The sequence below is a fragment of the Haliotis cracherodii genome, unplaced genomic scaffold (assembly GCF_022045235.1).
Source record: "Haliotis cracherodii isolate W230 unplaced genomic scaffold, xgHalCrac1.p SCAF_6, whole genome shotgun sequence".
Taxonomy (NCBI): Eukaryota; Metazoa; Mollusca; class Gastropoda; order Lepetellida; family Haliotidae; genus Haliotis; species Haliotis cracherodii.
This window is the reverse complement of record NW_027266319.1, coordinates 35,405,464-35,423,836: the sequence shown is the minus strand read 5'-3', so window position 1 is coordinate 35,423,836 and position 18,373 is coordinate 35,405,464. Positions and strand designations below refer to the sequence as shown.

General features: G+C 42.9%; 1 protein-coding gene across 1 annotated transcript in view; it reads right to left on the bottom strand.

The window, feature by feature from the left end:
• Positions 1–18,373, bottom strand: part of LOC139445234 (receptor-type tyrosine-protein phosphatase alpha-like) — a 42,004-nt gene that overhangs the window by 17,171 nt on the left and 6,460 nt on the right. Inside the window, exons 3-12 of the mRNA XM_071226373.1 lie at positions 13,454–14,353; positions 10,438–11,805; positions 9,160–9,253; positions 7,076–7,110; positions 6,576–6,578; positions 5,945–6,111; positions 5,133–5,226; positions 4,076–4,149; positions 2,228–2,267; positions 879–976 (exon numbers count right to left, since the gene is read on the bottom strand). Of these exons, the coding sequence (XP_071082474.1) occupies positions 879–976; positions 2,228–2,267; positions 4,076–4,149; positions 5,133–5,226; positions 5,945–6,111; positions 6,576–6,578; positions 7,076–7,110; positions 9,160–9,253; positions 10,438–11,805; positions 13,454–14,353 (2,873 nt within the window). The remainder of the gene's footprint in view (positions 1–878; positions 977–2,227; positions 2,268–4,075; positions 4,150–5,132; positions 5,227–5,944; positions 6,112–6,575; positions 6,579–7,075; positions 7,111–9,159; positions 9,254–10,437; positions 11,806–13,453; positions 14,354–18,373) is intronic.

Below are 18,373 nucleotides of genomic sequence, written 5' to 3'. Positions count from 1 at the left end.
AATGCAACCAGTTTCGGGTTATATCATGTGATAGTCACGTGAACTAGTGATACTATTTTATACGGTTCCAATATGGATTTCTCCAAATGCTGTTATCGATACAAGTGAGCATGAGGTGAGCTGATTGGAAACAAGTGTCAAGGCACTTTGGCAAATAAAATGCGGGGAAAAGTAAGAAAATTGGATGTGACCAAAACATTACAAAGGTAACAGTCGCCGAAAAACTTCAGTCTAACGGTCCAAAACATAACTATATATGATGCATCGCCTTCGAATAACCATTTCTTGTTTGTTTCATTTTATCCACCACTAAACACAGGTGTGTACCTACTTGCACTCTGAGGGCCGCCTCCGTGGTCTAATGGTAGAGCGTCCGCCCGGAGAGCGGAAGGTCCGGGGTTTGATCCCCGACCGCGTCATACCAAAAGACGTTAAAAGATTGTACTTGTTGTTACCCTGTCTAGCTCAGCATTAAGGGGCTAAAACAAGCACTGGTCGGCTCGGAGTCAGTAAACTGTGTCTGAGTGAGGTATTCATGTTAAACTGCGGCATGGTATCTCAGTGAGCTAGCACTATAAATCGGCATCAGTCCGGACTAGTACAAGCAGCCACACAAACACACACACGTACATGCCCGTCGCTATATAAGTGCCATTATCTTGGACGCGACGTTAAACCCCATTTCACCTCACCTCACCACCTCTTTCACCCTGCACTTTAGAACAAAATAACGGGTATAGGACGAACGTCCAGGTAATATTAGCTACACGAGTGGTGAACATGTGTTAAACATTGTAAGATAACACGATTCCTTCAAAGTCAGAAGCACATAATGCATGACGACTACGGTACGTGTCTGGTGTAGGGATTCAACTCACTCTGTTGTTTTCCCGAAGATTGGTCAACATGACAACACACCGGACGTCTTGTTGCCAGATCATCAGCCAGAAGTCAGCCAGAGAGCGGGCGTTCGGACCTGGACAAACCAAATCAAAAGTTGTTTGTTTTTTTATTTTTTTTATTTGTCGTCTAACGCCACACTCAGCAATATTACAGGTATAAGACGGCGGTCTGTAAATAATCGGACCAGACCAGACAATCCAGTGATTGACATCAGCAGCATCGATCTTACGCCTATGGGATACGATGACATGCATCAACCAAGTCAGCGAGCCTTACCACCCGATCCTGTTAGTCCCCTCTTACGACAATCATAGTCGCTTTTTACGGTTAACATAGGTCGCTGAAGATCTATTCTACCCCGGATCTTCACGGATCACAGGGTATAGTCAGATCTACTAGGAAGCCAACTGGTTTGTCCTGGGGGTGGGTGGAAACTGGGCGGGAGGAGCTCACTGAATGAGGGGAGGGTTATTTTTTCTGTCATAAGACAGATGTTTTTTCTTTAAATTTTTGGTTTCTTAATAAAATATATCAAAATATTTTTTTCTATCGCAAAAATTTGCACCAAAGAAGCAAAATGTGTTTTTAAAAAAAACATTTATTTAATTAAACCTGATGCTGTAGATACGTGCATGTGTGTTAATACTTATTAAGTGAAAACAAGCCATCAAGAAATATTACACAAAGCAGTGACAAACATTGCAAGTGCGTTTTTCAAGAGGAATCCATTTTGCTAGCGGTAAACATCCTCATTCAGTTTTGTTTACGTGATTAACATCCGGGTAACAGGTGACTATGTTTTGGCTATATTTACAGCGTGTGCAGCGTGTGTACATTACTAGCATGTAATTACCGTATTTAAAGTGCTATTGACCAAGATCACTGCCAAATATAACCACTCGCAGTCAACTGACCGTCGAATCTATTTTTGCCTTCTTTTCACTTTATAAGTATTTTCACATGCTTTGGTTGGTTGGTTTGTTTGTTGTTTAACGCCGCACTCAGCAAAATTCCAGCTATATGACGGCGGTCAGTAAATAATTGACTCTAGACCAGACAATCCAGTGACTGATATCATGAGCATCGATCCACGCAATTGGGATCGATAACATGCATCAACCAAGTCAGCGAGCCTAACCACCCGATCCCGTTAGTCGCCTTTTACAACAAGCACAGTCACCTTTTACGGCAAGCATGGGTTGCTGAAGACCTATTCTACCCCGGAATCTTCACGGGTCCATGCAGCTTTCTTCGAATTCGTTAATTAATAATCGCCATGTTTCGTGATTCTATTTCAAGTGGCGAGGACTATGTGTTGTCCTACCTTGTGCGGCTATGTAAGCTCTCTTTTTGTCCCCGTAGCCCTGCACAGAAGAATAGTTTACACGCATTAAGTAGTCGTGAAACGTTCAACAATACAACATGTTGATTGTGTTTGCTGAAACGTGAAGAAAACTAAGGAAAGAAGTCCGTAGACTTAACAAGGATGTCATATCACTTGTCACCATCAATCATCAGCCTGTGGATGTTGTCTTAGAATATATTTCACAAAAAACGCGTTAAAGAACACTCACAATTGGAAGGCTGGCTGCAACAGAGTAACTATAGTCGTCTGAACAGGTCAGGTGTTCTTGAAGCTTTGAGTCGTATACTTATTTAGGCACATTTGTGGAAAAATAAATTGAACTAACATGTTAATATTCAAGTTGTATTTACGAAATATCAACAGAGATTACATTTTATGCGTAAATTAAGTCATGTTTAAAGTATATTGTCTCTTTTAAAGCATTGTTTGGTTGAAAGTGTTTTCACGCTTTTCATTCAGCTCTGGTATGGAGTTCTTTCTATTCAAAAGAAATCACGCTTGGACAAAATTGTTTTATTAGCTAATAAAATAGATGGGGTATCTTTTTTTACTGTTTAGCTATGTCATATGAAAAGCGTGTTTTAAAGCCATCACTGAACAGTTAAGCTTACGCTGGTGCACTACTCATTTCTGATGGGCGTCACTTAATGCCACGGTTTAAGACAAATAGAGCTCTTAGATCTATGGCCGGGGTTTTGTCGATAAGATTTTTAATAATTGTTACCTTATGTACTTTCTGTGCTGGTATGTTTTATTTAATGTAAACAATCTGCATCGGATTTGGTGAATCATTTTGTGATGAGTGAGTGAGTGAGGTGGTTTTAACTCTCGCTTTTAACAGTATTCCAGTTATATCACGGCGTGTCAGCTTAACGTGAGAGAAAAGCCCGAATCGATGCAGGTCTCAGACGTTGACCTCTTCGATGAAACCCACGAGCACAGGTATGGTGCTGACAAACCTAGAAACATAATCGGGGCGAACCGGGATACAATCATAAGTTACTGGCGTGTCCAAGGGACGCAACTCTGCACAGCGAATCGCGGCACTATAGACGACTTGGCCACCCGTGACCCCATTGTACTACAAACTGTAATCTAGAGTTGTAAGCTTCATCAAATGTGGACGTTCTTCAGGTTGAATGACTGAACGATGGTTTAACGACGCTTAGAACATTATCTAAATTACATCACAGCTTGCTGAGGGGTAAAAGCTCGAAGCCCCATATTTACAAATGGAATTTTGGTGACAGTGTTATAGATGCTGTTATTAAACTGTAGGCAGTGTTATACATGCTGTTATTAAACTGTTGACAATGTTAACATGATTGTTATTAAATTGTTGGCAGTGTTATACTTGATGTTATTAAAATGTAGGCAGTGTTATACATGCTGTTATTAAACTGTAGGCAGTGTTAAACAAGCTGTTATTAAACTGTGGGCAGTGTTAAACATATTTTCATTAAACTGTTGACAATGTTAACATGATTGTAATTAAATTGTTGGCAGTGTTATACATGCTGTTACAAAACTGTTGGCAGTGTTACAAATGCTTTCATTAAACTGTTGGCTTTGGAATCCTTGAGTTCCTGGTAAAGGAACCCTCAACTATGAACATAACATTGATAGAATTACAGCTATGAACGTAACATTGATATAGTTACAGCTATGACAGTAACATTGATATACTTACAGCTATGAAAGTAACATTGATATAGTTACAGCTATGAACGTAACATTGATATAGTTACAGCTATGACAGTAACATTGATATACTTACAGCTATGAAAGTAACATTGATATACTTACAGTTATGAAATTAGCATTGATATAGTCCGTTTCGGTTGCATCTCCTCGTTGTAACACAACACGGGAACAGTCGTCTGAAATAGGAACGCTGTATATAGGGGTTTCAGTTAAAGCCAGTATACTCTGGCGGAAATAATGACATCACTGACCGAAGAAGTGGGATATTCATAAAAATACCCACACAGAAATGATACATAATATGAGAGGTGTAACACACTAGATACTCTGAAAAGTTATAAACAGAGGTGGTCTGAGCTGGATGATAGGTAAATGTATAAATGAATATTATCTATTTCACATATTAATGAAGACAACCGAATGACTGTTATTTCTCAGCAGGGCGATGTGGGTACATGAAAGTCATTAAAAGGTGGTATTTGTTTTTACCTTGCCTGGCGCTCGGCATCAAGGTGATGCAATGACTGGTCGGCTCGGAGTCAGTCTACTGTGTATGAGTGGGGTATTCATGTTAAACTGTAGGCATATCTCTGTGGGCGAGCACTATGAACGCGCACACACACACACAGAAACATCTGATTAGCGTTGTTCGTGATTGACAGTTTCATAAGGTGAGGTGAGGTGAAATGGGGTTTAACGTCGTGTCCAAGATTATTGCACTTATATAGCAACGTGCATGCACGTGTATGTGTGTGTGTGGCTGCTTGTACTAGTCCGGACTAATGCCGATTTATAGTGCTAGCTCACTGAGATACCATGCCGCAGTTTAACATGAATACCCCACTCAGACACAGTATACTCACTCCGAGCCGACCAGTCCTTGTTTTAGCCCCTTCATGCCGAGCGCCAGACAGGGTAACAACAAGTACCATCTTTTAACGTCTTTTGGTATGACGCGGCCGGGGATCGAACCCCGGACCTTCCGCTCTCCGGGCGGACACTCTACCACTAGACCACGGAGGCGGTCAGTTTCATCAGGACATATCTTTTTCTTGTACTATTCAGTATACAAATTGTATAAAACAAAACTGGATAATCCAAGATGAAGCGGCAAAGAAGGCAGTGGTATTATGGTAAACAACTAGTGCAGATTACGTACATGCAAATATGTCAGCGAATCTGTTCTTTTCTTTGTTACAGGCGAGCTGTCCAACATGTTCATCGGTAACTTCAATGGGGGTTGATGGTAAAGCCTGCAAATGTCAGCACATACGTGACTGCATGATATGCAGAACACACACACTACACAACCAACCACCTGGAGAAAGGCTCAATGACATCAGAACTTCACCATAGAGTAGACGAGTGTTTTGTCCAACACAGTATTGCAGCCAAATAACAGTGTCTCTGTGTTCTGTTAAAAACATTGGAAGAAACACGCTTGGTGAAAGACTCACTCACAGGTGTCGACAGGATCATAATCGAAGCGATCAGAGATTCGAACCCACGACCAGCGCATCCTGGCCGCGAACATCCTCGTTTATCCAGTGTTTATATCTCCTTGTGCTTCAAATTCCCTTGACCCATTCGCAGTTATAATAAGTGACGTCACTGTTGTTATTTCTCCTGTCTGTTGGTTCCCCAAAAGCCACTCGCTTTGAAGTGTAACCTGAATGGACTTTTAGCGTCGTGTCTTTTGCATCGTACTCAAAACGAATCAATAGTCGGGAATGGGGCCAAGGATTTATTCATAAAAGAAAGGAGATATACTACACTGGGTGGACGAGGATGGGTTGCTATGGTAATCGTGTTGCATCTCTTATATAGGTCGGGTGGGTCCCCAAATGGGTACACAGTCTATTTCTGGTGTCCCCCGCAGTACTATTGCTGAAATATTGCTAAAAGCGGCGTAAAATCAACTCACTCACTAGCTAATTTTTACAAGTGCTATGAGTTAAGTGCAGATCTTACCTTGTACTCTTCATCTAGTTCGTTGTTCTGCATCTTTCTCGCGATGTACTCTGCTAATCCACTGATTTCAATATCACCGGGCTGAAAGTTTTCATAGTTGTCGACCGCAGTACTGACTGAGGTCATCTCGATGGAAGTTTCGGAGGATCTTCGGATCTCCTTGCTGCCTACACACACAAACAGATTTTGCTTGGCAATGGTGAGGTGAGGTGAAATGGGGTTTAACGTCGCGTCCAAGATTATTGCACTTATATAGCGACGTGCATGTACGTGTATGTGTGTGTGGCTGCTTGTACTAGTCCGGACTGATGCCGATTTATAGTGCAAGCACACAGAGATTCCATGCCGCAGTTTAACATGAATACCCCACTCAGACACAGTATACTGACTCCGAGCCGACCAGTCCTTGTTTTAGCCCTTAATGCTGAGCGCCAGACAGGGTAACAACAAGTACCACCTTTTAACGTCTTTTGGTATGACGCGGCTGGGGATCGAACCCAGGACCTTTCGCTCTCCGGGCGGACGCTCTACCATTAGACCACGGAGGCGGTCTGCTTGACAATGGTGTTGACAATGGCAGTTTTACAAATGCTAAAAAACAAGACAGTGGATGAATGCAGCTTTGGTCTACCAACTGATGCTATAACAACGACTTATTTTGATCGAGTTTATATGAAGTATGTAATTTAAATACTCAGAAACAACACTGTATGGGTGTGGTAATGGTCAAATTACGTCTCAAAGTTGAGGACAAACGGGGAGGCAACAATGTAGATGACCAGATGACGTCATACCGGTCAGAAGAAATTATACAACATGTTTGATTGTGGCTAAAAAATAATCAAACAGGAAATGTATATTGGAGATGTATTTGTTTCGGGTATCATATAATTATTCACAAAAGTGTAAGACGCTTTTCACCAGATGTTAAGTCTACGCCACAAATCAGTATTGTTTACGCGTCTGAAGAATAATTAATAACAAAAATACATCGACTTATGTCAAGGTGAATATAAAAAGGTTGTGGAGGTCTTCTCAGTTCTGTGGTGAGGTAACAAGCGATGTCAGTGTGCACCTGTACTTTACATACCGACCTGGATCACGTGAACAGTGTGCCAGAAACTCACTCACCCATCCGGCCGTATAATGGTCTCTTCTTCATCACCCTGCGGCAGAAACGAATACGGTGCGTTCAAGTATTTATTCTTGTAATCTTAGTAACATTACTGATAAATTGTCTCTTAAGACTTTCTGATTGTATCGTACATGTTGCACCTATCCTACTGTATTAAACCTAACCCTAAATGTAACCTAATCTTGAACCCTGAGCCTAACTTAAACCTTTACCCTGACCCGTACTCAAACCCTAACCCTAAGTCAAAACCGTTACCCTAACCCTGAACCCTGAACCCTGAACCCTGAACCTAACCCTAACCCTAACCCTAACCCTAACCATAACCCTAACCCTGAACCCTGAACCCTGAACCTTGTACCTTGAGCCTAACCCTAACCCTAACCCTAACCCTAACCCTAACCCTAACCCTAACCCTTATTCAAATCGCAACCCAAACCCAAACTCTCGGGTTTATTTCTATACTAAATGATATCAATCTGCAATTCAAAAACATCTACTATTCTTGACAAAGAGTACAACATATTTCATTATATAATATGATGTGAAGAGGAAATAAAGATTCATAAGTCATACTCTGTTCGAAACTTTTTGATCATGGTTATTTTCGAAATACAGAAGTCCGATATGCTGCTCCGAATGCTTCGTTCGTATCCAGAACTTAGGAGCCTTTTCTGATGAGTGTGTGATTGGACAGATCACAGCACGTGACCTCCTGTGTAGGGCTTGTTTGCAGGTTATTGACTGAGGGAAGTATCAAAGCGAGGAAAAGACCAGATTCAAGTATGATCAAAATGGTTCGTCTTTTTATGCTTTTTAACTAAAGGCTTAGAAAAGTTCAATGTCGCTTGGTGGTGAGTTGTATGCTGTCTTATGGCACTCTAACAACCACTGATAAAACCTGTGATGGAACCTCGGATGAAGCCGGGATAGAAGTGGTTCCCAGTACTGACTGACTGAGTATGGTTTTACGCCGCTTTTAGCAATATTCCAGCAATATCACGGCGGGGGACACCAGAAATGGGCTTCACACATTGTACCCATGTCGGGAATCGAACCCGGGTCTTCGGCGTGACGAGCGAACGCTTTAACCACTTGGCTACCCGGCCGCCCCTGTGGTCCCCAGCCATGTATGTTGTGACACTCAGATACAGTACAGGTGGATCGGGTGGTCTGTTGCTCATGATTTCACCCTTTTGACGAACACCTGGAGTCAGCCCTGATTTTCAGTTGTCCATTCATATAATTCCTGCAGCTATTTGCCCTTTACACCATGTGGGATCTGTGTCAGCAGAATCTGATCTGTCTGGTTCAAACCAATTGATTACTGGGTCGCTGTGAAAGCCGTAATATTGCTAACAGCAGTAAGGGCAACATTACTGACAAAAGTCGGATACCCCACAGTCGGCACAGAGTCCACGATATGTTTTGGAAACAAAATCCCTGCTTCAAATCTTGTCTGGTTTAGGGCACCCTAACCTGAATCCTAACCCTGACCCTAACTCGACATAAATGATTTTTAATACTTTCGAGGAATTTCGAGTTAGGGGTTACGGGGGAAGTTATTACCCATGTGTGTATCAATTGGGTGGTGGGGTAGCTTTTGTCTCTCTCGTCGGGTGAGGTGAAATGGGGTTTAACGTCGCGTCCAAGATTATTGCACTTATATAGCGACGTGCATGCACGTTTGTGTGTGTGTGTGTGTGTGTGTGTGTGTGTGTGTGTGTGTGTGTGTGTGTGTGTGTGTGTGTGTGGCTGCTTGTACTAGTCCGGACTGATGCCGATTTATAGTGCAAGCACACTGAGATACCATGCCGCAGTTTAACATGAATACCCCACTCAGGACAGTATACTAACTCCGAGCCGACCAGTCCTTGTTTTAGCCCTTTAATGCCGATATCCAGACAGGGTAATAACAGGTACCATCTTTTAACGTCTTTTGGTATGACGCGGCTGGGGATCGAACCCCGGACCATCCGCTCTCCGGGCGGACGCTCTACCATTAGACCACGGAGGCGGTCCACTCTCGTAGGGAACTAGGATATTGGTAAAAGATGTGTAAACTGCACACACTATTAATTACCTGAGTTTGACGACGACAAGGACACACACTACAACAGCAAGTAAAAGGACTACTCCGATGGATACACCGACGACGATGCCAGTATCTCCCGAGCCTGAAACATACAGCACCATCATTGACGATCAATAATGTTGTTACTAGCCCTTAGGCTAGCCAGGGTGAGTGAGGGAGTCGGGTATGAAGACACTTTGAACCCTTTGTACATTGTAGTACCAGTACATTCATTCGTTGGTCGGGGGCACAGGGTGGCCTAAAGTGCCGCGAGTTGCGTGCAGAGTTGCGTCCCTTGCGCATGCCAGAAACCTATGATTGTGGGTTCGAATCCCGGTTCGCCCCAATTATGTTTCTAGGTTTGTCAGCTCCATACCCGTGCTCGTGGGTTTCACCGAAGTAGTAAACGTCTTAGACCTGCATCACTTCGGGCTTTCCTCCCACATTAAGCTGACACGCCGTGATATAACTGGAATAATGTTAAAAGCGGCGTTAAACCCAACTCACTCACTCACTCATTCGTTGGTCATACTGATTTTACGGAACTCGTGTTTGAATTCAAATGTATGAGACATCCGTTTCGTAAAATTTATATGCGGAACATCTGTTCACATTCGTGGGTTTGGAAGTCACGGGTGAATATGCCAACTCTTCCTGTCAAAGGTGAAGAAAACTTGTCATTGACAAGAAAAGATAAAATTAACTTTAAGTTTTCTGACTGATCTTATTCAGATATGTAGTCGGAATTGACAATGGCCTTGGAAATGGTTTGTCTTTTTCATAATTTTATTTTCATAATCTTACTTGAAAACCTTTGTGATACTGAGTGATTAAATGAAGTGAATATCATTTTCATAATGTCAGAGACAGCCTCCGTGGCCTAGTGATCACGGAGAGTGGAAGGTCCGGGATTCGATTCCCGACCGCGTCATACCAAGAGACGTTAAAAGATAGTACTTTTTGTTACCCTGTCTGGCGCTCGGCATTAAGGGGCTAAAACATGGACTGGTCGAATCGGAGTCAGTATACTGTGTCTGAGTGGGGTATTCATGTTAAACTGCGGCATGGTATCTCAGTGAGCTAGCACTATAAATCGGCATTAGTCCGGACTAGTACAAGCAGCCACACACACACACGCGCGCATGCACGTCGCTATATAAGTGCAATAATCTTGGACACGACGTTAAACCCCATTTCACCTCACCCCATAAGATCAGATAGATATAGAGGTTTTTTGTACAAATAAGAATATATTTCACAGTGTTAATTTAATACATCTCGACTCACCTGTTTGATCTGATGGTGATGCTGGTGTTACAGATGTAGGCACTGATGTGTGTGTTGATAATGGCGGAGTGATGGGGGAAGCGGGTAGTGATGTTGAGTCTGTTGTCACTGATGCTGTTGATGATGGTTGGGATGTTGATGATAGTAGGGATGTTGATTGTACTGAAGATATTGATGTAGATGTTGGTGTTAATACCGGCGATGACAATGCAGATGTTGATGGAGTAAATAAATGCGACGTTGCAGTTGACGTTGTCGGTGAAACTGAACTTGATATTGAATTGACTGTTGTCAGTGACGGTGCTGTAGACGTAATGTGTGGCATTGATGTTGTCGCAGGTGTTGAAGTTGTCACATATATTTCCGTTAACGATTCAGGTGGCACTGTATCTGTGAACGTTTGCTCTGACTGCCTGTCCGATGTTGGTGATGATGTCGATGTTGCTGATGACACGAGTGACGTTGATGTTGCTGATGACATCAGTGACGTCGATGTTGCTGATGACACTAATAATGTCGAGGTTGCTAACGGCTCCACTGACGGCGAAGTTGTTGATGGCACCAATAAGGTTGACGTTGCTGATGGCACCCGTGACGTCGATGTTGCTGACGGCATCAGTGAGGGCGAAGTTGCTGATGGCACAAATGAGATTGACGTTACTGATGGCACCAACAATGTTGATGTTGCTGATGGCACCAACGATGTTGATGTTGCTGATGTCTCCTGTGATGCCGATGTTGTAAATGGCACCTCTGAAGTCGATGTTGCTGACGGCTCCAGTGACGGCCAAGTTGATGATGGCACCGTTGATAACGATGTTGTGGATGACACCTCTGGTGCCGATGTTGCTGACGGCTCCAGTGACGGCCAAGTTGCTGATGGCACCAGTGATAACGATGTTGTTGATGACACCTCTGGTGCCGATGTTTCTGACGGCTCCAGTGACGGCCAAGTTGATGATGGCACCGTTGATAACGATGTTGTGGATGACACCTCTGGTGCCGATGTTGCTGACGGCTCCAGTGACGGCCAAGTTGCTGATGGCACCAGTGATAACGATGTTGTTGATGACACCTCGGGTGCCGATGTTTCTGACGGCTCCAGTGACGGCCAAGTTGATGATGGCACCGTTGATAACGATGTTGTGGATGACACCTCTGGTGCCGATGTTGCTGACGGCTCCAGTGACGGCCAAGTTGCTGATGGCACCAGTGATGACGATGCTGGCATTTGTAAGCTGCCAGATGTACTTGCCAGAGAAATTGTTTGTTCTGACTTCATGTCCGTGGCTGTTGAAGTTACCGCTGACGTTGACGACTCTGCCGACCCTGACATACGGGTATGGCCAATTGAGCCTTCCGTAGAATCTGTTAAGAAATAATTAAGAATGTTGTTTCACACGAGGAATCCAATGCACAAAAGTTGCTGTTCCATAAATCAGTTGTGGTTTTTTTAACAGGAAGCTTATCAGGCCGAAACAACTATAATTCTAGTATCTGTTTTCCATTTTTATTTGAATAAATCAAATATATTATTTTTCAGTTTAACAGTGTCCAACAAATGTCACATTTTGAATGTATTTCTAAGCCGAGCATTCGTAGATGATAACATAACAGTGAGTGAAGGTTATTTTACGCAACAGTCGGCAAAGGGACCCTTTACAGCGATCCAAGCCATTAGGATACGATGGCACACAATCATTCAGGTCTCACATTGTGAGTTGAGATGAAATGGTGTTTAACGTCGCGTTCAAAGTTATTGCACTTATACAGCAACGTACATGCACATGCAAGTGTGACTGCTAGGACTAGACGGTTTTATTGTGCAAGCCCACTGAGGCATCCTGCCGCTTTTTACACTGATTCCGAGATTCGCACTCCTCGCTGAGCCCCAGGGATTGGAGCCACCGGCCTTCCTCTCTCTGGGCAGACACTCACAAGCCCATGGAGGCGGTGTCACACACCAAAGCCTCATAGGTCGGTTTCCATGACAATCATTGAGTGCTGATGACCTATGCAAAAGCAGGCATTATTGAAGCATCTACTCACCTGGGTGTTCTTGTGTTACTGATTACAAATAAGAATCAACTAACCTGGGTGTTGTGTTACTGATTACTGAAGCATCTATCCTCCAGGGCGTTCTTGTGTTACTGATTAGAGAAGTATCTACCCGCCTTAGTTTTCTGTGTTACTCCTTACAGAGGCATCTACCCAACCACCTTGATGTACTTGTGTCATTGATCACAGAAGTATATAACCACCTTGTCGTTCTTGTGTTACTAGTCACAGAAGCATCTACCCACCTGGGTGTTCTTGGGTTACTGATTACAAAAAAGAATCAACTAAGCTCGGTGTTGTGTTCCTGATTACAGGAGTATCTCCCCCGCCTGGGTGGTCTTGTGTTACTAGTCACAGAAGCATCTACCCACCTGGGTGTTTTTGTGTTACTAGTCACAGAAGCATCTACCCACCTAGGTGTTCTTGTGTAACTAGCCACAGAAGCATCTACCCACCTGGGTGTTTTTGTGTTACTAGTCACAGAAGCATCTACCCACCTGGGTGTTTTGTGTTACTAGTCACAGAAGCATCTACCCACTTGGGTGTTCTTGTGTTACTAGCCACAGAAGCATCTACCCACCTTGATGTTCTTGCGTTACTGGTCACAGAAGCATCTACCCACGTTGATGTTTTTGTGTTACTAGTCACAGAGGCATCTACCCACCTGGGTGTTCTTGTGTTACTAGCCACAGAAGCATCTACCCACCTTGATGTTCTTGCGTTACTGGTCACAGAAGCATCTACCCACCTGGGTGTTCTTGTGTTACTAGTCACAGAAGCATCTACCCACCTAGGTGTTTTTGTGTTACTGATTACTGAAGCATCTATTCTCCATGGTGTTCTTGTGTTACTGATTAAAGAAGCATCTACCCACCTTGGTGTTCTTGTGTTACTGATTAAAGAAGCATCTACCCACCTTGGTGTTCTTGTGTTACTGGTTAAAGAAGCATCTACCCACCTTGGTGTTCCTGTGTTACTTGTTGTGGTGTCATTAAAGTAGATATCGTGAAGGTGCTCGTGGATACTGATGCCATGTGCGTTGACTGTGTTGGTGCTGGTTGTGCTGTGATTGGTGATGATATTGCACTTGGTTGAGCAAATTCTGTTGATTTCAATGTGGAACCAGATAGTAATGGTATTGATTCCGATGTTAACACCGCTGTGATAGTGAACGTTGCTAGTGAAGCTGACAACGGCGTTATTGCTGCCGATAATGAAGAATTTATTATTGCTATTGGAACTGCTGTTGACAATGTAGATTCCGATGTAATGAATGTATTACTTGTGCTCAGTGCCGCCGTTAAATCACCTGTTGATACGTTTGCTGTAGGAACTGCTGTTGACAATGTAGATTCCGATGTAATGAATGTATTACTTGTGCTCAGTGCCGCCGTTATATCACCTGTTGCTACGTTTGCTGTAAGAACTGGTGTTGACAATGTAGCTGCAGATGGACTGGATGAAGTAGTTGTCCTCGGTGCCGAGGTTTCATCCTTTGTTGAAAATGCAGCCGGTGGAGGGGGTGTTGTTGATGTCATTATTTCTGGTGTTGGTGTTTGAGAATTTGACATAAAATCAGATCGGGGCACTGAAGGCGAAGATTGTGACAAAGCATCTGTAAATGTTTGCTCTGACTGACTGTCTGTGACCGGTAACGTTCTCAGTGTTGATGACGCCAATGATGCTGATGTTATTAATGGCACCATTGAAGCCGATGTTGGTATTTTGGTGTCGTCAGCTGATTCTGCTGTTACAGATGCTGCAGTTATTGATTCAGGATGCGCTATATCTGCGAGTGTTTCCATTGACTGGCCAGCGAGTGACGTTTTCTCTCCTGCTGACAGTGCAATTGATCCTTCTGTTGAAGAATTACGTATTAAGCATTTTCTTCACAAACATTTATTACATAAATTATACATAAATTACATAATTTACATAATAAACATTGGTGTTTGCGGAAAATGAAGTTCAGTACGCTGAGACAACTTTCCACTCAATAATTCACTTGATCAAATTGTTATTTGCAAATATTTCAAAATTTCAAAAAATGTACATGAACGATTGACTATCAAAGAAGAATTTTGTTCTTGTGAATTCTTGTTAGTAAACGTCCGTGGTCAGCCATATTCCATCATAGCAGAATGGACTCTGGGCCATGCAAACAAGTGATTGACTGCAAGATCAACAATTTACACACCGCCACAAGTCACAGTTCATGACAAATGGCGGCTGACCTGACTTCAGTACAAGGATCAATGCTGTCTTACAACCGTCATAGATCGTGATTTGTTAGAATTGATTGTGGGTTAAATATAAACCCTTCCTTATATGTTAGTGGGGAAAGCTAATACATTTATCTCCAAATGTAAAATCGTTTACATTCAAGTGAATTAACATTTTATGCCGAAACTACTTTTAGACAATACGGACCTCAGAGTAAGATCGGGAATATTCTGCAAGAACATACATAATAATTAATTGGATGTCCTCTGATCTTTGTTTAGCGATAGCGAGAAATAAATCTGATTTTAATGAGATTGGGAGTCGGACAACTTAGTAATTGGGATGCAGGCGTGACATTTCGAAAGCGAAGTCATGATGTTTTTCCCGAATCTTGTCAATCACATTAGTGTCAAAAGTGACAGAAAATGGTATAGATGATGAAAAGATTATATGAATGATTTCATTGGATTTATCAAAAAGGACAAGATCGGATCTGTTAGCCTGGATAGGTCTGAGGCTGTATACGAGACAATCTAAGAATTTTGTATTTATCATTTTCCATGACGCCCTATACATATTTCGCGGTCGTGCCATGGATAACCCTCCGTGTCAAAGCCACAAGCTAAGACCGTAATAAAATGATCGAGCCACTCCAGCCGACTTCATCCAAGCGTAGCACTCCGCGGGGTTGCTGATGCTCTCAACACACTGCACATAAACTCGATGCAGTGGTCGTTCAGATAGCCCCTCCTTGAAAAACCCCTCCTTGAGTCTGGGCCAATATGGCACTTCGCTTGGTTGACACTCATTTCTTTAACGTCCAGCAGTACAGAACCATCAACAAAATCCACATGAACATTTGAGATTATGTCCCACATCCTTGGCTCGTTTAAGAAAAATGTGGAATTCCTTGTTTTCATCACGAGTACACCATGCAAGTGTCATCAGACAAATAAGCGAGGGTTGTTTGGACCTATTGTCTGACATGATTATTCGTGTGAGGATGCCAATACCTTCAATTTCTTGTTTCGTCCAATCAACATCACCAAAAGAATACGAAGGACAGATACAGCATAAGTATTAAGGGCTTTGATTTTATTGCGAGCGTTCAGCACTGACCTCTAGATATTCTTAAGTCTACAATTGTACTCTGCCCGACGTTTTGATATGGGCATTCTGCAGTTTGTACCTAACCAGCATCCCTAAGTACGTATAGGCCTGATCTTCCCCGAGAAGGCCAATACGTTAAGTGACTGATCCTCTTTCACCTTGCCACGTTTCAGATGAAACAAGAGATTCAGGGTCATCTATGTAAAGGAGGTAAGTAAGGGGTGTTGGGGATCTGTGCTGAGGAGGTCCAGGACGATAACCTTCCTCTTTGCTGAGCAAAAGGCTCAAAGGATTCAGTGATGAACAGAAAAGCAAAGGACTGAAGAATCGAACTGAAATATTCCTCTTCTAGTAGAAATGGGTTCCGAAGTCATCACCTGCCCCTGCGAATACATCTCAAGTTGAGTTGACCAGCAATTCATTAAAGACTTGAGTAAAACAAGTAGTCGCTCGGAGAAGTCAATACATTCAAGTGACTTCAAAATCCCTTCGTGAGGTACAAAACTCATAAGCTTTTCTGTAGTCTATCCTGCACATTGAGAGGTTACGGTGGTACCTTTAGCCTCTGCAAGGATCATTTTCTGAACCAGCAATTGATCCTTACAACCCCAACATCCCTTTCTGGGTCCTTCCTGCTCCATGTAAATAATGTCTTTGGAAAAGCAGTATGATAAAACAAGATCTGTAAGACATCCTGTAATAGTTTGTACTGTGTATTCAGACAAGTTGTTAGTTGGTTGGTTGTTTAACGCCGCACTTAGCAATATGTCAGCTATATGACGGCGGTCTGTAAATAATCGAGTCTGGACCAGACAACCCAGTGATTAATATCATGAGCATCGATCCACACAATTGGGATCGATGACATGCATCAACCAAGTCAGAGAGCCTGACCACCCGATCCTGTGAGTCGCCTCTCACGACAAGCATAGGTTGCTGAAGACCTATTCTACCCCGGATCTTCACGGGTCTTCAGACAAGTAACAGGGCGGAAGTTTTTAGAGACATACTACCGGAAACCTGATCACGAAGCATGCTACGAGATTCGGTACACAGTGTTACATACACACTTGCACCCATGTTTATGTGTACAGCTTGCATACACTTAAAACAAGGAAAATACATAGCCGAAAGTTTGTAAAAGGAGATCAAATTCACACTAACAGTTTCCTCGTTCGGTGTGCTGGAGGAAGCATTCGGTATAATTAAGTGAACGTGTTATCCTTTGTTCCGTAATTTCGTGACTGACTGACATGAAATCAATGTTGAAAGTTGCTGTTTGATAAGTGCAGGAAGCACTTACGACCCGGAACTACTTTCCCAAAAAGAATTACTCTGTGACATCGTGTCAGTGCGCAAAAAAACACAATTTTGGAAACAAGGTCTAAAAATAGTATCGGGAACTCCTATGTGTCGATCTGCCAAAATATTGTGAGGGCCCCTGTTACGAACATTCAATAAAGCAATTAAACAAACTGTTCAAAGGAGAATATTTTATTCCGATAAAAGCTTTTTAAGCACCATAATGTCCATCTCTTCTTTGCAGTCATGACATCATCCGAAAGGCCTTGACACAGCAAGCTCTCCACAGTGATGTGTGAACTGATACTAACGTCTCGCGAAGGTAGCATGCGTTGCCATTGAGTTTTGTAGCGTACAAGATAAGGACAGGCTTCTTCAGTTTTGGGAAAAGTCCACATTTTCAAATGTTTCTTTAATTGTTAAAATCTGTTTGTTATTTATTTTGAAGCATCACTAAAATAAGATCAATTAATTAATAACAAGAGCTTGATTTGATTTAGGTCTGTGACACCTCAGTGTGGGACGCGGAGTAACAGGCACATGTTTGTGTGACAAGGTGTAGACCGACTGTGAACAGCTTATATCCTTAAACAAGGGATATCGTTCTATGGATATACAGCTTCTTTATCACAATCACTGCGACGTTTCGGAGTAGATACTAACACCGTTATAAAGCAAGTGCAAACAGAAATGATCAGTTGTTGGCGGTTGCGGTTGCTATATGGAACATGTCTGGGGAGGGTTGACGTTGATAGCTTAAAGGAAGTTCTGTGCGATTCGGACTGTATGAGGTCTGGCGTTCTGATAATGATAAAGGACACAATGTGGCAGCTGTTGTAGAAATGGTAGGCCAATCGGACGAAGAATGTCATTCACGTGACGCTGAGCTGTCAAATTCCCGTTAACGATGAACAGAATGGTATCCTCTGCCCACACATTCCTCCCCATACCATAACCCTGCCCTCCACCATATGGCACGACCTCCTGTACGCAAAATGTCTTCCATCAGCTCTGAACAGACAGAACCGTCTTTCATCGGTGAAGACGACCCTCTGCCAGTCGCTTCGCTTCCAACGACGTACAGCCCGGGCCCATCTATACCTGTCCTCTGTAAGGTCTGTAAGCCATGATTCCTTAAGCCCTGAGTCTCTTGGCCACTGTCTGTCGACTAACCATATTCCCTAAGGCATTCGTCACTGATGACATCATTGTCAGGAATCGTTTCCGGAGATGCAAGTACGCA